Source organism: Schistocerca americana, chromosome 3 (genome assembly GCF_021461395.2).
Source record: "Schistocerca americana isolate TAMUIC-IGC-003095 chromosome 3, iqSchAmer2.1, whole genome shotgun sequence".
NCBI lineage: Eukaryota > Metazoa > Arthropoda > Insecta > Orthoptera > Acrididae > Schistocerca > Schistocerca americana.
In genome coordinates this window covers 670162683-670186803 of record NC_060121.1, presented here as the reverse complement: position 1 = coordinate 670186803, position 24121 = coordinate 670162683, and the positions used below count along the sequence as shown (strand labels likewise).

Below are 24121 nucleotides of genomic sequence, written 5' to 3'. Positions count from 1 at the left end.
CCCTAACCCGAGCTTGCGCTCCGTCTCTAATGACCTCGTTGTCGACGGGACGTTAAACACTAACAACCACCACCACCTCCAAATGTTCATTCGTTGATGTGTTATGGGACAATATTCTGGGATAGCTCCTCGCTTAGGCAAACATGATTCATACAGTTATGTGTGGAGTTCAAACCAGTACATCTTGTGCTTATCTCTTCAAGTAGCTGGGAATATTAAACGCAGCCTCACAGTACAATTATTCAGTTATGAAATTTGTTATCAAAAATCCATTGTAAGTTTGAGAGTAACAGAGATAATAACAAGTACATCACTAGAAGGGAAAATGATCTGATGAGTTTAACTTTGGCATAGAAAGGGGTTAAATAAGCAAGCTATAAAACTCTTTAACAGTCTACTAATGGAAATAAAATACCTGAGTTTTTAAATGTAGATTAAGGAGTTTTCTTCTTATCAACTCTATCTGTACCATAGAAGAATTCTTGAGTAGAGATAATTAGTCATTAAAGGAAAAATGTAAGTGCCCAACATCTATTTTTATTTAGTTATAGGCTACGTAAGTGTTCTACGTTAGTTCCATTGATAAAGGGAGGTAATGACAGTGGCACGTAAAGTCCCCTCCGCCACACACCGTTGGGTGGGTTGCGGAGCATAAATGTAGTAGATGTTGTAGTAGTAGATACTCCATATCACAACGTTTATCATGAATCTTGGAACAAGTAACTAGTGATTTATGAAGTTGGTCTTGTTCGGACGTATGTCTTGGGTGGAGCTCCCTTCCTATGCTTCCACTGCCAGTATCGGGATTACGCTCCAGCCATAGAAGTGGTTCCAGCTAATAAATAAATATCCATTTATACAAATTGTACCAAAACACAAAAAGAAACTCACCCCAAGAAGAATTTCCAGCTGTTTGGCCATGAAGAGACCGTTGGGATGCAGTGCTGGAGCAGCATTGAGAAAATCGAGTCGACAACGCCCTGTTGTTCTGTCCATGTGAATTGTGATCAGCTGCCTCAGAAAGATCCTGACATCAGAATCAACTTTATTGCCGACTACGCTCAACACCTTTTAATCAAGAAGAAATTATAATTACTTTATTACAAATGGAGTCATATTGCTCTCTTATCTCTCTTACTGCGATGTGCATCAATGTCTTGTGGATTTAAGGACTTCTCTCACTTCATCTTTTATTCAAACACAGACAAGAAAAGAAGAAGAAACTCTAAGATTATCTTATGATTATTGATTTCACGATATCGCCAAATTACTTCGCTTGCAACACAATATTCGATACTTTTAATGATAAGCCATTACTTAGAACTATACACTGTCTGCCTGAGGGAAACATGTTGCAAAAAAATTCTGTTTTAGCAGCTGAGAACTAACTAAGTAATACATTTAGGTACCATTAACAGCTCGGACAGAAGAGTTTTTATAAAGTTTAAAGAGAAGCCAGAATACATACCTTCCCACCAACAGAGGACAAGAAGATATCCGTTTCTGAGCAGTGCATCATCATTGCAATTCTCTCCACTCGTGTTTTTCCAAGATTTCTTTGGACTAGTTCTGTGGAAAAAGCATAGATAACATAAACATGTCACTTTTATTGTAACTACACAACTGGCCATTAAAATTGCTACACCAAGAAGAAATGCAGATGATCAACGGGTATTCATTGGACAGATATATTATACTAGAACTGACATGTGATTACATTTTCACGCACTTTGGATGCATAGATCCTGAGAAATCAGTACCCAGAACAACCACCTCTGGCCGTAATAACGGCCTTGATACGCCTGCGCATTGAGTCAAACAGAGCTTGAATGGCCTGTACAGGTACAGCTACCGATGCAGCTTCAACACGATACCACAGTTCATAAAGAGTAGTGACTGGCGTATTGTGACGAGCCAGTTGCTCGGCCATCATTGACCAGACGTTTTCAATTGGTGAGAGATCTGGAGAATGTACTGGCCAGGGCAGCAGTCGAACATTTTCTGTATCCAGAGAGGCCCGTACAGTACCTGCAACATGCGGTAGTGCATTATCCTGCTGAAATGTAGGGTTTCGCAGGGATCGAATGAAGGGCAGAGCCACGGGTCGTAACACGTCTGAAATGTAACGTCCACTGTTCAAAGTGCCGTCAATGCGAACAAGAGGTGACCGAGACGTGTAAACAACGGCACCCCATACCATCACGCCGGGTGATACGCCAGTATGGCGATGACGAATACACGCTTCCAATGTGCGTTCACCGCGATGTCGCCAAACACGGATGCGACCATCATGATGCTGTAAACATAACCTGGATTCATCCGAAAAAATGATGCTTTGCCATTCGTGCACCCAGGTTCGTCGTTGAGCACACCATCGCAGGCGCTTCTGTCTGTGATGCAGCGTCAAGGGTAACCGCAGCCATGGTCTCCGAGCTGATAGTCCATGCTGCTGCAAACGTCGTCGAACTGTTCTTGCAGATGGTTGTTGTCTTGCAAACGTCCCCATCTGTTGACTCAGGGATCGAGACGTGGCTGTACGATCCGTTACAGCCATGCGGATAAGATGCCTGTCATCTCGACTGCTAGTGATATTAGGCCTTTGGGATCCAGCACGGCGTTCCGTATTACCCTCCTGAACCCACCGATTCCATATTCTGCTAACAGTCATTGGATCTCGACCAACGCGAGCAGCAATGTCGCGATACGATAAACCGCAATCGCGATAGGCTACAATCCGACCTTTATCAAAGTCGGAAACGTGATGGTACGCATTTCTCCTCCTTACACGAGGCATCACAAGAACGTTTCACCAGGCAACACCGGTCAACTGCTGTTTGTGTATGAGAAATCGGTTGGAAACTTTCCTCATGTCAGCACGTTGTAGGTGTCGCCACCGGCGTCAACTTTGTGTGAATGCTCTGAAAAGCTAATCATTTCCATATCACAGCAACTTCTTCCTGTCGGTTAAATGTCGCGTCTGTAGCACGTCATCTTCGTGGTGTGGCAATTCTAATGGCCGGTAGTGTATGTGTGAAATATAAAGCGAATTTTATGGATTACACAAGAACAGCTGCGAAGAGGGATAACAACGAAGACAGGCCGGAATTCACGTGTGTAGTGTTATTTCTGTACAAGGAAATACATGGCGTTACGTAAGCTTGATACAGACACGTTACAGGAGTTGGACAAAAATACAGAAAAACAGCGAGAAATGGACACTAGAACGTAAATGCAAATGCTAGCCAAGCCTGCAGGTTGCGCTATTGTGTTTGGACACAAGTGGGTCCCGTGCAATGTCCTCTATATGCTACACGTGTCAGCCGTGGTCAGAACAATATTATGTGTAGTTGCAGTGCATTCGCTACGTTAACGTGGGCAAATCGTCGGTCCACGTACGGTGGGTACCTCCGTCACCAAGATAGCCAAAGTATTTGGTGTTACAAGAGGCACCGTATCACAGATTTATGCCTTATGCAGGGAAAGCAGAAAAACATCATCAGCTAAGTCATAGTGCGAACGGAAATGCATGTTAAGTGATCGAGACAGACGGTCATTGAGCAGGATTGTGACAAAAATAAGAGGACGTCAGCTGCAGAAGTCACTGCAGAACTGAATGTCGTTTTTGTCATTCCCGTCAGTACCAAAGCAACGCGAAGGGAGCTCTCTTTGGAGAGAAGTGTGTGTGGCTGCAAACCACCTCTATCATTATCACCTGAAATTGCTCCTGTTCTGCAGGAAGAATGGTATGATTCCCATGAAAACCATACAGGATCTGCATTTATCCCTTCCAAGACGACTGGAGCTCGTTTTGAATACTAACCATTATCCTACACCTTTTTAGGCATGATAATGAGTCGTGTTTCTTATGTTTCCACGATTTTGTCAAATCCCTGTATGTCAACCATAGAATTACTAAAGGAATGAGACTGTTTGGAGGTACATATCAGAAACTTCACGAAATACCTGCACGGATTCATTTTCTGGCGTGGACTAATCGTAATCAAGAGACACGACGCTAAATGACTGGAATATTTCTTACGCTTCCAGTGGCAGGGGATAGGAGTCATGTGGTAGAATGACGTACACCCTGAATAGCGCATGTCTAAATAGCTGCTTATACTTACAAGGTGGGAATTTAAGGAGATGGGACCTGGATAAATTGACTAAACCAGAGGTTGTACAGAGTTTCAGGGAAAGCGTAAGGGAACAAATGGTACGAATGGGGGAAAGAAGTACAGTAGAAGAGGAATGGGTAGCTTTGAGGGATGAAGTAGTGAAGGCAGCAGAGGATCAAGTAGGTAAAAGGACGAGAGCTAGTAGAAACCCTTGGGTAACAGAAGAAATATTGAATTTAATTGATGAAAGGAGAAAATATAAAAATGCAGTAAATGAAGCAGGCAAAAAGGAATACAAACGTCTCAAAAATGAGATCGACAGGAAGTGAAAAATGGCTGAGCAGGGATGGCTAGTGGATAAATGTAAGAATGTAGAGGCTTATCTCACTAGGGGTAAGATAGATACTGCCTACAGGAAAATTAAAGAGACCTTTGGAGGAAAGAGAACCACTTGTATGAATATTAAGAACTCAGATGGAAACCCAGTTCTAAGCAAAGAACGGAAAGCAGAAAGGTGGAAGGAGTACATAGAGGGTCTATACAAGGGCGATGTACTTCAGGACAATATTATGGAAATGGAAGAGGATGTAGATGAAGATGAAATGTGAGATATGATACTCCGTGAAGAGTTTGACAGAGCACTGAAAGACCTGTGTCAAAACAAGGCCCCGGGAGTAGACAACATTCCATTAGAACTACTGACGGCCTTGGGAGAGCCAGTTCTGACAAAACTCTACCATTTGGTGAGCAAGATGTATGAGACAGGCGAAATACCCTCAGACTTCAAGAAGAATATAATAATTCCAATGCCAAAGAAAGCAGGTGTTGACATATGTAAAAATTACCGAACTATCAGTTTAATAAGTCACGGCTCTAAAATACTAACGCGAATTCTTTACAGACGAATGGAAAAACTAGTAGAAGCCGACCTCAGGGAAGATCAGTTTGGATTCCGTAGAAATATTGGAACACGTGAGGCAACAGTGACCCTACGACTTATCTTAGAAGCTAGATCAAGGAAAAGCAAACCTACGTTTCTAGCATATGTAGACTTAGAGAAAGCTTTTGACAATGTTGACTGGAATACTCTCTTTCAAATTCTGAAGGTGGCAGGGGTAAAATATAGAGAGCGAAAGGCTATTTACAATTTGTATAGAAACCAAATGGCAGTTATAAGAGTTGAGAGGCATGAAAGGCAAGCGGTGGTTGGGAAGGGAGTGAAACAGGGTTGTAGCCTCTCCTCGATGTTATTCAATCTGTATATTGAGCAAGCAGTGAAGGAAACAAAAGAAAAATTTGGAGTAGGTTCAAAGGTTCAAATGGCTCTGAGCACTATGGGACTTAACATCTGAGGTCATCAGTCCCCTAGAACTTAGAACTACTTAAACCTAACTAACCCAAGGACATCACACACATCCATGCCCGAGGCAGGATTCGAACCTGCGACCGTAGCGGTCGCGCGGTTCCAGACTGACGCACCTAGAACCGCTCGGCCACACTGGCCGGCTTGGAGTAGGTATTAAAATCCATGGAGAAAAAATAAAAACTTTGAGGTTCGCCGATGACATTGTAATTCTGTCAGAGACAGCAAAGGCCTTGGAAGAGCAGTTGAACGGAATGGATAGTGTCTTGAAAGGAGGATATAAGATGAACATTAACAAAAGCAAAACGAGGATAATGGAATGTAGTCGAATTAAGTCGGGTGATGCTGAAGGAATTAGATTAGGAAATGAGACACTTAAAATAGTAAAGGAGTTTTGCTATTTGGGGAGCAAAATAACTGATGATGGTCGAAGTAGAGAGGATATAAAATGTAGACTGGCAATGGGAAGGAAAGCGTTTCTGAAGAAGAGAAATTTGTTAACATCGAGTATAGATTTAAGTGTCAGGAAGTCGTTCCTGAAAGTATTTGTATGGAGTGTAGCAATGTATGGAAGTGAAACATGGACGGTAAATAGTTTAGACAAGAAGAGAATAGAAGCTTTCGAAATGTGGTGCTACAGAAGAATGCTGAAGATTAGATGGGTAGATCACATAACTAATGAGGAGGTATTGAATAGATTTGGGGAGAAGAGGAGTTTGTGGCACAACATGACTAGAAGTAGGGATAGATCGGTAGGACATGTGCTAAGGCATCAAGGAATCACCAATTTAGTACTGGAGAGCAGCGTGGAGGGTAAAAATCGTAGAGGGAGACCAAGAGATGAATAGACTAAGCAGATTGACAAGGATGTAGGCTGCAGTAGGTACTGGGAGATGAAGAAGCTTGCACAGGATAGAGTGGCATGGAGAGCTGCATCAAACCAGTCTCAGGACTGAAGACCACAACAACAACAACTTGATAATCACGCCTTAAGAATTGCAGTGAGTGGCAGCAATCACAAAAATTCCTGTAAGTTAGAGAATAATAAAATACACGTAGAAGAAATTGTGTGCTGTAGACGTTTCAGTTGAAAGACATATCAGTCGAATACCATGTTGAAAGACATAGTTACCGTACATAATTATTCCTTACTGTATATTGTGTTTGTCCCACAGAACAGTTTTAGAAGTTTTCTGCAGCTTCGTCGATTTTGTTCTTCAGTGTTATGGTGAACAGATGTCATATGGATTTCTATGAGTCGAGTTTGACGAACATTGGTACATTGTCTCAGCAATTATCACTTATAGCGTGCGGCTGACGTAATATTACGGCGCTTGCGGGCAATGGGAATATGCGGCGAACACAATACTACGTCACGTCAATTATGATAATTCTCCACGGTGTCAAACGTATATTTACGGCTCCCGCAAACGTCTGTCAAATCCGCATGATTCATAGATTTTGTTAGATGGAAAAACTTGTCGGTTTTGAAATATTTTTTATCGTCTCCTGTTTTTTAGACGTTAGCTGATGTTCAAGTTCTCTCTGTGTCGTGTGTTTTGTGTACGCTTGTATTGATTTTGTGTACAAACTATGCAGTAAAGAGAAGAAACGTCTATAGCAAATGATTTACAGAGTCCTTGCCGATTATGCAGATGATGAGAAAGAAATACCTGATGATGGGATTTTCTCTGCCTCGTGATGACTGGGTATTGTGTGATGTCCTTAGGTTAGTTAGGTTTAAGTAGTTCTAAGTTCTAGGGGACTGATGACCATAGATGCTAAGTCCCATAGTGCTCAGAGCCATTTTTGAACCTGATGATGGTTCAAATTTCACATTTACCGAGTTGTTTTCGCAGACTGTTGTTATGAAAGGTTCACCTGCTTGTATGAAAAGTTCGCCTGCTTGTAAATCAGGAAATCAATTCAAGCATATGGTTCCTGCGAGTGTGATGTTTCAATTTGTATCACACTGTACCAACAACGAATGCAAAATTTTGCATTGTTCTTGTGTTTTGTGTGTTCCTTTAGATTTAAACTGGCTTCAAAAGAAATTTAAACAAAAAGATCGCCTGTTTACTTCCCGAGGTAGTATTTGAATAACAGAAGTCCTTCTCAGTTTTTATCTGTGATTTTTACTTAAACTGAAATATCATTTGTGAATTCAGATTTGACAGTAGCAATGCCAAAATATGTATATTTAAAGTAGAAAGTCTAATAAATCTAAAAAAGTTTTGGGATTACAAGTATATATTTCTACACACGAGTTACTACTTCCAAAAAAACGACATATGCCGATGTCCAAAATTAAATCAACAAATCACTTTTTCCCCATTCTATGTCTAATTCACGATACAATCATAGGAATTGTCATCAGATGTCCGTACGATCGTGTTCTGCACGGAAGATGGCATTCTGGTCAACGGACAACCACACCGACGATGACGTCAGGTCACCTATCAACCGGGATAGTGTTTGTCGGGTAGTCCTACATCCACAATCACTGTGTACACAGTCACAGATGGTGCAGTATGGCACAGAGAAGACGCCTTCAGGGCTGTCTGCGGTGGAATGCTATGGGAAGAGTGGAAGCAGGAAAATCGCAAACTTATGTGGCACGGTGGCTTAATGTGAATCGTTCTGTTGTTTTTCGGATGTGTCGACATTTTATAGAGATCTCAACTGAATCCCGAAGACCAAGGCGGGGCCGACGACGTGCAACATCAGAAAGAGAGAACGTTATTTGGCTGTTAAATAAAGGGCACTACGTTACCGCCTTAGTACTGCGCAGCAACTGGCATCTGATCTCGCAGCTTCCACTGGAAGTGTTGTATCGAGGCAAACGGTGTACAGAAGACTTCGGCAGAGTGGCCTTTATTGTCGGAGACATACTGTATGTGTACCTCTGACGCGTCTCCATAGAAGGGAACGTCTAGAATGGAGCCATTAACATGCCGCCTGGACGGTCGAACAGCGGGCCAATGTTTCTTTCACCGATGAGTCACGATTTTGTCTGGACAATGATTCTCGACGCATTCGCATCTGCAGGGATCGTGGTGCACGATTTCGGGACCGAAACATTCTGGAAAGAGACTGATACCGAGTATGATCCCTAATGGTGTGGGCAGGGATTATGTTGACCACTCGAACACATCTTCATGAAATTGTACTCTTAAATCGGCAAGGTTTAATTGCTGTCAGGTACCGTGACGAGATCTTGGGAACTCTAGTGCGGTTTTTGCGAGGTGCTGGGGGGCCCAGACTTCGCATTGCTGGACGATAGTACTCGACCCCATAGAGTACGCGTAGTTGATGTTTTCTTGGAAACGGAAGATACCGCACGCATGGCATGGCCTGCTCCCTCTCCAGATTTGAATACCACAGAGCACGTCTGGGATGCACTAGGGACACGAGTTGCATCATGTCAGCATCCACCAACCACGCTCCAAGATTTGCGAGCAGCGCTGCAGGAAAAATTGGCGTTATTGCCTCAACATGACATTGATGACATACACAGCACGCTCTGTCGCTTGTCAGGCCGGTATTGGTGCCAGAAGTGGTCACACCTCATACTGAACGCTTTAACCAGTTGTCGGAATGTTTGTGTAAATCCGCCAAGTTGGATAAAACGAGGAACATTTTTGTCTACCGTTATGCGTGTTGCAGCTATTTACGTTCTGTATTCCTTATACCGTTTCTGCTTTACTATCACCTGGTTACACTGTTTTGCGGCAACATAAACGCAATCTTGCCAAATTTCGGTTTATTGCTTCAATTTTGGACACCAGTGTATTTCAGCCAGTTCAAATGTAATGGCAGCTACGTGCAAGACTAGAATCCTAAGTGTTAAATTAATGACGAATGATTTAAGTTGCGATAATGAAATTGATGCAAGGGAACCCTAACAAATGTTTGTAACAAGCTGACCAGACAGACTGTTAGACATGCCCTTGGAAGAGTATACTGGTCGCTTTGGAGCAATGTTGATGGTGCAGAACCAGCACCAGGTGGCCACGTGTCCCTTCATCACTGATGTAAGTCAAGGAAGTGAGGCTGTATGTACGTAATAGTCGGTTGTACAGAATCACTGCAGCAAACGGGGGCGACGTGGGGATGTGACAGAATGGCAGAAAGGAGCTATCGCGTTTAAACGTGTCCGTGACCACGCCGTGAATGAAGTTGTCGGGTTTGTGGGTGTCTCAACGCAAGATGTCTAGCGTGTCTACAAGGAATGGTGCAGAACTGGCTGCCATTTAATATGGTGTAAGAACAGTTGTCGTAAAAAAGTCCTGACCGACAAGGACTGAAGATGAGCGTCACACACTGTCATTGGTTTGAAACCGGACAGGAACTGCTGCTGTCAGCGAATGTAATACATCTCAACCCTTTCCCTAGCGAACAAAACGAACGCAATGGGCATATAATGTCGGATACTTCGTAAAGCCACTATTCGTAGCGGGGACAAAAAGCTGCACAAATAAAAAGCGCAAAACAACACAGAAACTGGACAGGAGCTGTTTATTCAGTGGCTAGAATAACATTAATGCATACAGTAATAAATCAGTTTGATATAGTGACCTTTAATTTCATGAATTTCATGATATAATTTGATGGAAACCTTTATCACTATACATCTATGTGAGTTTTGGTACCCATATTTCATGTGTAATTGGGTCGCCCTTGTTTAACTCAGATATTTAATTAGTTATCCGTTACGTGACTTCACTTTTTCATTCGCTTGCTCTCTTGGGTATCGATCTGTTCACTGTATAGGTCAATGGGTTCAGATCTCACAGCGTCATTAGTCTTCAACTGACACCTCACACTAGCTAGTACTACACCCTTTTCATTCAGCTCATGGAGACGACGTTCTGTAGCGTGCGTGCCATAAGATACCGAAAACGTTGAAGAATCATGCTAGCCCATTGGCGCTCAAGCGGCCGCCCGCAGCAAGCTGATCGGAGCTAGGTTGAAGGCAAGCTTACTGTAAGTTAAGGGCCAAGTGCGCTCACTGCGCAGCTCACGCAAATTGCGAACGTAACTGTGTTTTGAGTCGTGGTTTGTATTAACAAACACTAGCGACAAAAATCGCAACACGAAAAAACAATAAATATACAGTAATGAAACTTCGGAAATACAATTGTCTAGGTAACATATTTAAGTGATTGATATTGCAAGATAGGTCAATGTAAGCGTAAGGAAAGCCATTGCAGATATGAAATGCTGGTACACTAATAACCAGTCTCACTGCCACAATGTTGAATAGAAGCATGCAAATGTGCATCCGTTCTGTTGTACAGCCAGATGTCAGTTTGTCGGATGGAGTTCAATGCCTGCTGCACTTGGTGGGTCAATACATGCACAGTTAATGCTTTTTGTCGATGACGCTGGAGTTGTTGTCCGTTGATGTCACATATTTGCTCCATTGGAGACAGATCTCGTGATCGAGCAGGCCAAGGCAACATGTCGACACTGTAGAGCATGTTGGGTTAAACAGCGGTATGTGGGCGAGCGTTATCCTGCTGGAAAACACCCCCCTGGAATGGTGTTCATGAGTGGGAGCAGAACAGGTCGAACCACCAGAGTGACGAACAGCTTTGCAACCAGAGAGCGTGGGATAATCAGGAGAGTGCTCCTTCTGTCATATGAAATCACACTCCAGACTATAACTCTAGGTGTAGGTCCAGTGTGTCTAGCATGCAGACAGATTGAGTGCTTGTCCTCAAGTGGCCTCCTTTAAGCATCACACGGCCATCGCTGGCACAGGAATAGAACCAGCTTTCATCAAAAAACACAACAGACCTCCACCCTGCCCACTGATGTCGCAAATGGTGGTGGTTCAGGGTTAGTGGAATACATGTTCAGGGCATCTGGCTCCCAGAAGTAACAGGTTTATAACAGCTGGTTGTGTCACTTTTCTGTCAATTACTGCTCAAATTGTTGCTACAGAGCCGGCCGGTGTGGCCGTGCGGGTAAAGGGGCTTCAGTCTGGAACCGCGTGACCGCTACGGTCGCAGGTTCGAATCCTGCCTCGGGCATGGATGTGCGTGATGTCCTTAGGTTAGTTAGGTTTAATTAGTTCTAAGTTCTAGGCGACTGATGACCTCAGAAGTTAAGTCGCATTGTGCTCAGAGCCATTTGAACCATTTTTGTTGCTACAGATGCAGTAGGACGCGACCCTGTCGGTGGTGACACATGGCCGTCCGGAGCCCGGTCTTAAAAAAAAATGGTTCAAATGGCTCTGAGCACTATGGGACTCAACTGCTGTAGTCGTAAGTCCCCTAGAACTTAGAACTACTTAAACCTAACTAACCTAAGGACATCACACACATCCATGCCCGAGGCAGGATTCGAACCTGCGACCGTAGCGGTCGTGCGGTTCCAGACTGTAGCGCCTTTAACCGCTCGGCCACTCCGGCCGGCGCCCGGTCTTCTTGCGACCATGTATTCTCGTGACCACCGCTGACTGCAGTCGTGTGCAGTGACTACATTCTTGCCAAGTCTTCCTGCAGTATCGCAGAAGGAACATCCAGTTCCTCGTAGCCCTATTACACAACTCGTTCAAACTCAGTGGGAGCTGATAATGGCATCTTTGTTGCCTTAAACGCATTCTCGACTAAAATCAACTCACCACGTCTAATGTCAAAAGTAACTAACGCTCATGGCCGTTAGAGCGTGTATTTAAAGCAAACCTGATTTGCATCCTCGCTGTGGCGCTACTAGCGCCACTCTCACGCGACTGGCGCGAAATTTGAATAGCTATCATCTTTCAGACGCGGAAACACGCCTAACGGCTTTCGTTTGTGTCGCACAACTCCTTTTCGGTCTTTCTTTTTTTTCCTACGGTGTATTTCTCGTTGTTCTGTCATTAACTTCCATATTGGTCTTCGCGTACTCACGCAGTATATGGTCCAATGAGGCGGCGTCATACTTGTAGGAGACGACAGTGACGTCAGTCCTGACGCACTCCGAGATGGCAGCGAGATGAGGTGCCCTACTGGACGCCAGCACCATGCTGCGCACCTGGTCCGGCCGGCCAGAGAGCATCGTTAGCAGCTGTGACTACGATGGAAGGAAAATCCTGTAACATGCGTGCATAACATCAGTTGAATTAGAAGTCCAGCAATAAGTAATCTGTAGCCATAATCTTAGCTTTCGAGTTATCTTATGAAAAATGAAATTCTGGAAGGAATTTAATGAAAGTGCGATTAACATGAGGTAGGAAATTGGTTTCTCATATCCGTTCAGCCGGATTCTTGAGCAACTAGTCCGCGAATGGCGCAAAGAACTGAGCAGTAATAAGATCTGGAACTGAGTCACGCTTCACTACATAGAAATGAACCTACAACTCTGCTTTTGTAGATGATATGCTATTTTTTTTTGGGCTGTGTAGATGTGGCTGTTGAACAAATCAACCAAATTAAGACACATACGGAAAGCAGGGCATCTCTGTCTCTTTAGAAAAATAGGGTTAATAAGGAATTTCCAAGAGGCATTAAATACGCTTTGATTAGTTCGAGTAAAAACAAGGAAAGTAAGGTAAACCAAATATGTAGATGACTGACTTGACTAAATGTCACATATGAGGCCTTGGCCTCACACAGATATAAAATGGATCTGTCTTACTAGCTAATTAAGGGCATCTCTAATGAAAGGTGCATGTCTTGTAATGCCAAGTTCAGACGCTATTGTTCTGTTACAAGACCATATGAAGACGAGAGTGCGAAAGTGTTAATCTCGTCTCCTGTGGCTATGATCTAGTCTTTGTGTGCTGGATTCTGTAGGTATATTGATACTGGTCGAAGCAGTCATGGGATAGGACAAGGCACAGTGACGCTTCCTCTGGAAAATATTATATATGAGAATACTGCAACGAAAATACCGCTATTGTGTTGTTTTCGTTATTTATCTGACAGATAAATGTGGGAGGCCCCCGGGATTTTGGTGGGTGAAGGTGGGGGTGGGACGAGGGAAAACATTATTTCTCTACATGTATTTTTCTCCTTTATTCAGTTGTGTTTTTTTTTTTAAGATCGAAGTTTTCGCCGAACTGTACTGAGCTACCGTACAAGCACTTACGGTCAATGTTGCTAGCGACGCTTTTGTTATTTAATAAATTTAAAATCATATAAAAACAACACGATTTTATAGCGTGTCCAATTTTTTGGGGGCAGTGTCCCCTTGCAACACAAAGCACTCGTTGACAAAACTGTAAGTTTTCGTGACGCTTTACGTTGCTGCCAATCTACGGAAGCCGGCACTGATCGGCGCTGCAGTAGCTATTACGCATGATTCTGATTATTGTTTGACTTGAGCTGTGGCCTCAATTTAATTTCCTATCAGTTTCCAGAATGAGATTTTCACTCTGCAGCGGAGTGTGCGCTGATATGAAACTTCCTGGAAGATTAAAACTGTGTGCCCGACCGAGACTCGAACTCGGGACCTTTGCCTTTCGCGGGCAAGTGCTCTACCAACTGAGCTACCGAAGCACGACTCACGCCCACTACTCACAGCTTTACTTCTGCAGTACCTCGTCTCCTACCTTCCAAACTTTACAGAAGCTCTCCTCCTTTCAGGAGTGCTAGTTCTGCTAGGTTCGCAGGAGAGCTTCCGTAAAGTTTGGAAGGTAGGAGACGAGGTACTGGCAGAAGTAAAGCTGTGAGTACCGGGCGTGAGTCGTGCTTCGGTAGCTCAGTTGGTAGAGCACTTGCCCGCGAAAGGCAAAGGTCCCGAGTTCGAGTCTCGGTCGGGGACACAGTTTCAATCTGCCAGGAAGTTCCTATCAGTTTCATTGCTACAAATAAGTACCACACGTGAACATGAACGTCGCTTTAAAGTACTTTTACGAAAAATTGTTACTTGCATTCGTCATTTCCTTCTCAGCAAGTTGTCAGAATGTTGCGCAATCTGCACCTATTGTCAGCACTGTTGATGTTTCCCGCACAACATTCTTCGTCCTGCGGTCACTGTAGTGCTTCCACATCGTCCGCCACGCTGGCCTCTAACACGACTCAAGAAAAACTGGACAAGCTTTATAACCTATCTGCTTCTAACTATCGAAATAAATTTCAGAACGCAAACTGGTAATCAACTGTGGTGATGACTGAACAGCGCTATCGCCAAATTAAACGATAAATCCCCATGTCCAGCGTGTGACGGGTTTGTCAGCAATAATTAGGCCAATCATAACTTCTTTAGAGATTAAATATATTTAATTGTGCACTGAGAGAGTTTCTAAAACCCCTTTGGTGACAAGAATACTGGTAGCGTTGTTTCATTAATAGGCCTGCTGAAATTTCTTGCTGCTATCATAAAAATAGCGTTGGCAACAAAACTGACGGGTGTGGTTTTCGGTTGTTATCGTCAGCTTGCTGGTGTTCTACATGCAGTGTGTTTCGGATATAAGAGCTGTGCTTGTTCTAATTAATTCAGTGAACATTTGGAGTGACAGCAGTGTGCAAGTTGTAGTTTTTGCGAAAATGAGGCTTCTTTGCTTTTGCAAGTACTACAGGTATCTGTGAATCTGTTAGGCAATCCTGTTTATATTGTTTTTATTTTGAGATAGGCTACAAATTTTTCAAAAATAATTTATTAATACTATTTTCTCCATTATTTAAAGCTTTCCTTATTTGTACAAACATATTTCAGTAGGTATTTTAATTATTTATTTCCAGGATAGTGTTGGGTTTATATGCATAGCATATAAATCTGGTGCATACAAGTGATAAGAAAAACGTTAGAGCTGTGAAAAATTTGTGAAAGAGCTAGAGAAAATAAAACAACTAATAGATGGCTATTTTTACCAAAAGATAATCCAGTGTCGCATGTGTGTAATCCTTCGGTGTTAGCAGAAGCAGAGATTTGTTCCGAGCAGAAACCTAAACTAACAGCATCTGATGTAGGCATTTAGCCGCCTAACGCAGAAGAGGTAAGCGAACAAAAGTCTGAATCTGATGGATGTAGTGACTGTGGCTGGAATCCAAGTGATGCTGGGCAATGGCCATATCCATTTAGAGACATAATTATTAGAAAGGGTTTTTTCAAATATTTACCTTTGCGTAGTCCAACAGTTTATAGACAAAGAAATTGGTTAGTGCGGAGTGACAGCCAGTTAAAAGCTCTTCTGTTGACCATGTTTACTAGTGCAGAATGACCACAATACGCCTGTTACATTTAGGTTGACTGCACGAAAGCAACTGATCGCGAGAATAGTTTGTCGCACAAAAATAATTATTTAGCATACATAGATTATGAACAAAGGCAAGCGGATAACACTGTGCGTTCCACGTTCCTGAAGATATTGCTGAAAGAAAGAGACTTATTACGCGAGCCGTTAAAAAGAATTTTAGATGTTACTGTCTTTTTAATCTCACGAAATTTGCGTTTTAGGCGAAGTAGTCATCAATTAGGGCGCCAAATAATGGTTTTTTCTTGGGGTTTGCCGAGTTATTGGCTAAGTATGGCCCATTTTTAAGGAGGGATACCATTAATATCAAAATCTATCGGGAGAAACATGAAAAGATAGCGCTCTATTTATCTTGGAGAACACACAATGAGTTTCTATGTTTATGTAGGGATAATATATTAAAGAAAATTTTAGAATCAAGGCAAGAAGTCCTGTTTTTCTTCATTTATTTGCAATGCTAATCCTGATGTGTCTAAAACCGAACAGAACATTCTGATTTTCAGGTATTTTTTCATAAAAACGAAAAGAAATGGAAAATTAATGAGGGGTTTCTGCAAAATTTTCATATGCAGAAAAAGACAGATGATGCCATTACTAATCCTACCATAGATGTATTTAACAAGCATGAAACCGATTTATTGTCGTGGTCAGTGCTTTGTGCAATGGGTCAAATATAACAAGGTAAATAAAAGGTGTGTAGTCAAAAATTAGAGACATTTATCCGCTGGCAACATTTACTCATCGTGCAGTTCATACTCTGAAATTAGTAGGGTTACATGGTACTAGAAACAATAAAGTACGTACATTCTTGAACCATCTGAACCAGCTGTACAGTTTTTCAGTGGAAGCCCACAGAGATTATAAGGATTATTTAAAACACTGGCGACCGATCTCTTCAGGGCCTATCTGAAAAACTAGATGGAGCGCAAGAATTGAGGCAGCGAAGCCTAAGGCTGAACAATTATCAGAAGTAATAAAAGCTTTGAAATACACAAAAAGTCAATGCAGTTTGTCTCAAGAAGGGGTAGCATAAGTAAATGCGCTGATCAATTATTTCTCCAAGTTTGAAACAATGAGTCTCTTGAATGTGGAACGGGACATTTTGGACCATATAAATGTGAGAAGCTTGATTCTGCAGTCAAAAGATATTTCTCCTGATACTGAAATGAAAAATATCAATGCCGTAGTTAAGGACGTAAGAGCTTTCTGGCCTCAATCCTTAAGCAGAGCTAAAAAATGGCTACTAAATTAGGACCGAGCAGTTTTTTTTTCAAAAAAGAGAGGAAAGAAACGGAAAATTTCCTTTGATAAATCTGATTCGGGTAATTGTGGAGCACTTAACACACTCCCAGATAACATCGAGGAACAACAGTTTCAAAAAGAAGTTTTTGCCATAATCAAAGACAAAACTGTTTCTCACCTGTATTTTCGATATGAAGAAATGAGAATCATTTTTGCAACTTTTGAAGTTATTGTCGGAATAAATACAATATAGAAACTAATTAGAATGTATCCTGATGATCTGAGTGATCATCTCACCAAAGAAATTCAAATGTTTAAGTCACTGTGCGCAGCTACCTCTCGTATTTGACAAAGACAACAGAATACAAATAGGTTCTATTTCTTCTGAATGAAATTTATGAGCTGAGGTTTCCTGAACTTTGCATTGCACCCAGGATTTTCAGTATCCTACCAGTAACTGTTGCTAGGGGTGAAAGAGGATTTAGTAAATTGGTATTGATCAAACTTACTGACTGCTGACAGTTGGAAATAAATTACATGGCATAGATTTGTGTTAGTGTGTGAAAAAGCTTTGTACTTCATGAATTATTACAAAGACAATTAAAAATACATGTTAGTAGTATATCAAGTTATTATCTAGCTTATGTTGCAATTAAATGACCTTGGAAAGTGCAAGTGTTAGTGTGGGTAACCTACCTTCAGCGACAGGGACCAATGACCTTGAACGTATGATGTCATCACCTGCTCTCCCCTTCTGGCTTTCTCCTCCCCCCTTCTCCCTCCAGACAATCACAGTGTAGTATTAAAATGAAACAACCAATCATCATCCAAGATGGTGAAACTAGCCCAGTTTTGCTAGAGGGAAATTTAAAATGCGTCTGTCCTATCTTCACCCAATCAAAAATAGAAGATGATGGAACACGCTCAAATGTGCTCTATGTTCCCACACCCACTCCCTATTCTCTCCAATAAATTATTGTGAGGTATTAAAACGATGCACATAAATGGGACGAAGCTGCCTTACTTCATTTGAAAATGAAAGATAATTATGTACACTTACATACCTTTAGCGTGTCATAAAGTGATATAATGGTCAAAGATATGTATTATTTACATAAAAATGTGTACGCATATATATCTCTGGCATCACACAAAAACGACTTAAGGTCAAATCTGAGGGATTATGTGCATGACTATCAGGCTGCCTTAGAGGAGCGCTACAGTATAAGATTACAGCAGAGATGTAAATAACAGCAGAAATCCAAGTAGGAACATTGATAGAGAGAAAGATGTACACACACACACACACACACACACACACACGCACAGGACATCGCTAAATTACACTGCAAAAAATTTCCCCCATCCATCTGTGCTGCTACCAACACCACCATTGTGATAGAAATATGACAGGTACGTATTTAATTTTAAATAAATAAAATGCGAAGAGAACTCCTGTGGTCGTGCACACCTGTGCCACTGCCGCTGCTTCCTCTACTGCGATGTGCTCCTTTCTGGATCCGCTATACTTCTGTTGGTTGAGCCATTGGTCCGTCGTAGCGCTGCCACTGTCCGTTATGGCTCATACTGCTACTAACGCGCGCGCGCGTGCGTTTGTGTGTGTGTGTGTGGACAACTATAGAAACCATTAACCTCCAACCTTGTAACTGCAAGAACGGTGGTCCTCTCTCTCAAGTCAACATACCAGGCAGTTCAGGGACCAGTCAGGGACACTAGTCTTAAGACACGCACTCTTCTAATTTTATATAACTAGTCTCTTAGTCATTTACTAGAAATGATTAAACTTGTCTGTTACTAGCCCCAAGTAAGGAAAAGTTGTATTTACATTTCTTTGCGCTGCTACCATCACTTAACATCTGTTCCTGTTACCGTGGAAACATTATATGTTGGTAACACCCATATTAACTCTATTCTCCCATTGTCGTCATTTCATGAGTGCATGTAGGAGAAAATAAATCCAGTGAGGTGACAAAAGTCATGGGGTACCTCCTAATCTCGTGTCAGGTCGCCCTTTGCCCTACACAGTGCAGCAACTTGAAGTGGCATGGACTCGACAAGTCGTTGGAAGTCCTCTGCAGAAATATTGAGCTATGCTGATTGAGCTATGCTGCGTCTATAACCATCTGCAATTGAGAAAGTGTTGCTAGCGCAGGATTTTGTGTACGAACTAACCTCTCAGTTATGTTCCATAAATGTCCAATGGGATTCATGTCGGACGATCTGGGAGGCCAAATCATTCACTCGAATTGTACAGACTGTTCTTCAAGCCAGTCGCGAACAATTGTGGCCTGAAGACATGGCGTACTGTCAGCCGTAAAAATTCCACCGTTTTTGGGGAACATGATGTACATGAATGGCTGTAAGTGGTCATCACATACCCGAACATGTTAATACATCCCACACCATTATGAAGCCACCACCCTCTTGCACAATGCCTTGTTGACAGCCTGTGTCCAGGGCTTCTTGGGGTTTGCACCACACACGAATCCTACCATCAGCGCTTAACAACTGATATCTGGACTCATCTGTTCAGGCCACGGTTCCAGTCGTCTAGCGTCCAAACGTTTTGGTCACGAGCCCAGGATAGGCACTGCAAGCGATGTTGTGCTGTTAGCAAAGGTACAGTGTGTAAAATTTTAGATGGCAGACCTCTCCCTAGTTCTGAATCGGCAGAAGTCGGTAAACGTCGGGAGGCTTCGGGATGCACGCAGTTTCGACTGCTGCCAACATTACGTAGCTGTGTTGTACAAGGTAGCCATTGTCGTCTGCATCGTTATTGTTTTGCGATGTACTGCTCTGCGTGGTTTTATATACTTTTTTTAACACGTTTGCGAAACGTGTTGCGAATAGTGTTAGTAGTGAAGAAATAATAGAAAAAAAGTCATGCTTGACGTGGCACTTTTTCACGCATCTCGATGTTTACCTCGTCATATCTCCTGAATTATATGTCGTAAAGAGACATAAATTTGCCGGCGCATTTACTGATATATGTGAATACTGTATGCGAAATATGTTGCGATTAGAGTTAATAGTAACGAAAAAATACATTAAAACGTCATGCCTACTGCGGCGGATTTTCGGTATGTACTGAGAAAATGTAGTAAGCGACCACCTTTTTTTTCTTTCATTATTTTGTGGGGGTGTCAGCGAGAAAAATTTTCGTAAAGTTTTCAAATTGTATGTAACGTTTGTTGCTAGTCGCTAAAGTGCTCTCATTCTCAAACAGTGGATGCATAAATCTGGGTATTTTCCCGCGGTGACATTTCGTTGTTTATGACGTCATATCTCCTCAAGAATGTGTATTATTTCTTTATTTGATTTTTTTTCGGCTAGGAACCTTCGTGGGCGTACGGAGAACAAATCACCAAAATTTCATCGCAATCGGATGAATGATAACGCAGAGAGGGCAGACATACATACATTCATTTTTATATATAGAGATTGACAGTTACGTTATACTATATGACCTGTTTAAGTATATTTAAATTGTATAATTAATAGTTTAACATTGCAGGGAATGAAAAAAAAAATTACGAGCAGTGAGAATCGAATCCGGGTCTGCTGCATGACAAGCGTTGACCTACCCAATTGCGCTACGCGTGTTGCATTGTCACAACTGCTGAAACATTGTCCATTACCTTTTTGGGCGTTTGGGGAACAACTCACCAAAGTTTCATGGCAATCGAATGAATATATCGGATGAATATATATATAGATTTTAATGTACATGACGATTTCAGTTTCGTTTACGAACAACATTTAAAGCGAGTTTTACTTCCAAGTCTTTCGTCCGCTTTCGTGTAAGTATGACGCTTAATTTGTAGTGCCAGCACTGCAACTGGTAGGCGTGCCTTGTCCCCCCCCCCGGCTCCTCTTCCCTCGCACGCCAATGCTTGCTTCCTCCTCTCCACGCACTCCCCTCACAACTCTGCCGTCTTAAGGTACGTTGTCCTAGACGCGACGCACACTAGCGACTGCGACGGGCCGCTACGTGACGTCAGAAGTTGCCTGCTGACGCATGCGCACGCAGTTCGAGTTTGGGATGCAACGCGCGACTGTTCGACAGCTGCCGCAGCACTGCACCAGTGAGCAGTGTTGCGACGGAAGTCGGACGACACAAAGACGTACGGCTGCCAGAAAGATGTCGAGCCAGTCAAGGAAAACTGAAATGAGCCACTCACAGGATGTGATGCTCTGTGAGCTGGTCTTTCAACATCCTTGCCTTTACGATTTGAAGAACCCTAAATATAGAGACACTATGTTCAGAGACAGAATTTGGGAAGAAATTGCTGCACAGTTGAAACTGGCAGGTGAGTGAAATATACAATATTTTCCCATTAATGCAAATTTTTCAGGCCTGTTATGAAAATCAGTATAATCCATGCAGATGTAGAATTAGAATGATGAAAATGAACTTGAAGGTCAATTTTCGCATTACTCTTTTTTGTGACGATAAAAATTGAAAACGGCAAGTACATTATAAAATGAACAATCTAAAGCACAACGAGAAAGTTACGTTTTACAATACCTTCACTTTGAAAGTAAACGGTAGTTGGTGTCTTGATGATACTTTCTAGTTGTGCAAAACCACCAGCAGATTGTTGTACAGCTTTCTGTAATCAATAGATGTTCGTTTTTGAGGAAGGCGTTTCTCAACAGATTGCGGAAACAGTATGCTGCAATAAGTAATTTGTCACATTCAATACAATTCATTGGTAGAAGATGGTGCTCAAAAAACTTGTGCCAAAAGTGCACTACTGTTTTACAAGGCCCTTCTGGTCTGACACAGTTCACAATTGAAATTCGTCTTTTGTAAATCCTGGAGTCATCTTTTGAGTGCAGCTTGGCAACATTAAATGTTTATGTCATCCATAACGATGTATGCTGTCAGAATATAAGAATATGGAAGTTCATTTGGATGGGAATAAAGAGTCAGTCGGCTATGAAAGTTGCCTTAGCTTGTTCCAAAAGTTTCTGCGTGGGAGAAACTGACATGTATAATTTGGGGAAATTTTGTGAACAAGCACGGACATTATTTCTTCCACATTTCTGCCAGTGTATACTGTAGACGTTCAGAATGAAAATTCTAGAGATGTTTAAGGTGTAACCCAATCTTGTTGTCAAGAACTTGAAACAATGCAATGACGCTAGCGTGCGCTTATTGTTAATAAACTTATCTTTCATTGGAATTTTAGGTGAAATGTGCAAAAACAGATGGAGGAATGTTCGGGACTCGTATCAGAGAAATAAACGAGAAAGAAAGCTTGGAACAGGTTCAGATGCCTCAGCAAAACCAAGAAAATGGTTTCTGCTTGATCACTTGGCGTTAAGAAACCTACATTTCGTGGCATTTTAAATGAAATTGTCAAGAGCATATGGAGAAATATTAGTAACTCATACCGGAGAAATACGTAAATGACATAAAATGGTTTCATTAGGTCCAAATGTGTCAGCGAAACAAAACAAATGCATTCTCTATCGTGTGATGACCACACGATTCTCGTTGCGCGTCGACAGAACTGGCGGCTAGTCGCGACGCTCCCGGAGATATACACTCCTGGAAATTGAAATAGGAACACCGTGAATTCATTGTCCCAGGAAGGGGAAACTTTATTGACACATTCCTGGGGTCAGATACATCACATGATCACACTGACAGAACCACAGGCACATAGACACAGGCAACAGAGCATGCACAATGTCGGCACTAGTACAGTGTATATCCACCTTTCGCAGCAATGCAGGCTGCTATTCTCCCATGGAGACGATCGTAGAGATGCTGGATGTAGTCCTGTGGAATGGCTTGCCATGCCATTTCCACCTGGCGCCTCAGTTGGACCAGCGTTCGTGCTGGACGTGCAGACCGCGTGAGACGACGCTTCATCCAGTCCCAAACATGCTCAATGGGGGACAGATCCGGAGATCTTGCTGGCCAGGGTAGTTGACTTACACCTTCTAGAGCACGTTGGGTGGCACGGGATACATGCGGACGTGCATTGCCCTGTTGGAACAGCAAGTTCCCTTGCCGGTCTAGGAATAGTAGAACGATGGGTTCGATGACGGTTTGGATGTACCGTGCAGTATTCAGTGTCCCCTCGACGATCACCAGTGGTGTACGGCCAGTGTAGGAGATCGCTCCCCACACCATGATGCCGGGTGTTGGCCCTGTGTGCCTCGGTCGTATGCAGTCCTGATTGTGGCGCTCACCTGCACGGCGCCAAACACGCATATGACCATCATTGGCACCAAGGCAGAAGCGACTCTCATCGCTGAAGACGACACGTCTCCATTCGTCCCTCCATTCACGCCTGTCGCGACACCACTGGAGGCGGGCTGCACGATGTTGGGGCGTGAGCGGAAAACGGCCTAACGGTGTGCGGGACCGTAGCCCAGCTTCATGGAGACAGTTGCGAATGGTCCTCGCCGATACCCCAGGAGCAACAGTGTCCCTAATTTGCTGGGAAGTGGCGGTGCGGACCCCTACGGCACTGCGTAGGATCCTACGGTCTTGGCGTGCATTCGTGCGTCGCTGCGGTCCGGTCCCAGGTCGACGGGCACGCGCACCTTCCGCCGACCACTGGCGACAACATCGATGTACTGTGGAGACCTCACGCCCCACGCGTTGAGCAATTCGGCGGTACGTCCACCCGGCCTCCCGCATGCCCACTATACGCCCTCGCTCAAAGTCCGTCAAATGCACATACGGTTCACGTCCACGCTGTCGCGGCATGCTACCAGTGTTAAAGACTGCGATGGAGCTCCGTATGCCACGGCAAACTGGCTGACACTGACGGCGGCGGTGCCCAAATGCTGCGCAGCTAGCGCCATTCGACGGCCAACACCGCGGTTCCTGGTGTGTCCGCTGTGCCGTGCGTGTGATCATTGCTTGTACAGCCCTCTCGCAGTGTCCGGAGCAAGTATGGTGGGTCTGACACACCGGTGTCAATGTGTTCTTTTTTCCATTTCCAGGAGTGTATGAGCCCAAATCTCGGAAACGGAGATCGATATCATTCTGATCTCAACTTTAAAAATAATTTCGATATGTTAGCTTCTTTTCATCGGCAACGATGTATGACCTAACGTGAACCATACGTAAAGTAGCCAGCGACCACATTTTTCACTGTACACAATTCAAATTTTATGCAGTAGGTTACTTGTAAATTAAGTATCGGAATAACTGTGACGAATATCGGA

At 43.0% G+C, this 24121-nt stretch overlaps 1 protein-coding gene and 1 non-coding gene across 4 annotated transcripts in view; one reads left to right on the top strand and one right to left on the bottom strand.

Moving 5' to 3' along the window:
• Positions 1-12553, bottom strand: part of LOC124607401 (serine/threonine-protein kinase Nek8) — a 317572-nt gene extending 305019 nt beyond the window's left edge. For all 3 annotated transcript variants that reach the window (XM_047139723.1, XM_047139724.1, XM_047139725.1), the window contains exons 1-3: positions 12378-12553; positions 1469-1569; positions 892-1068 (exon numbers count right to left, since the gene is read on the bottom strand). In XM_047139723.1, the coding sequence (XP_046995679.1) occupies positions 892-1068; positions 1469-1569; positions 12378-12525 (426 nt within the window). In that variant the 5' untranslated portion in view covers positions 12526-12553. The remainder of the gene's footprint in view (positions 1-891; positions 1069-1468; positions 1570-12377) is intronic.
• A 1605-nt stretch (positions 12554-14158) lies between these two features.
• Trnas-cga lies at positions 14159-14233 on the top strand. The gene has a single exon. It is a non-coding gene; the product is annotated as a tRNA-Ser (tRNA).
• The last annotated feature ends 9888 nt before the right edge of the window (positions 14234-24121 follow it).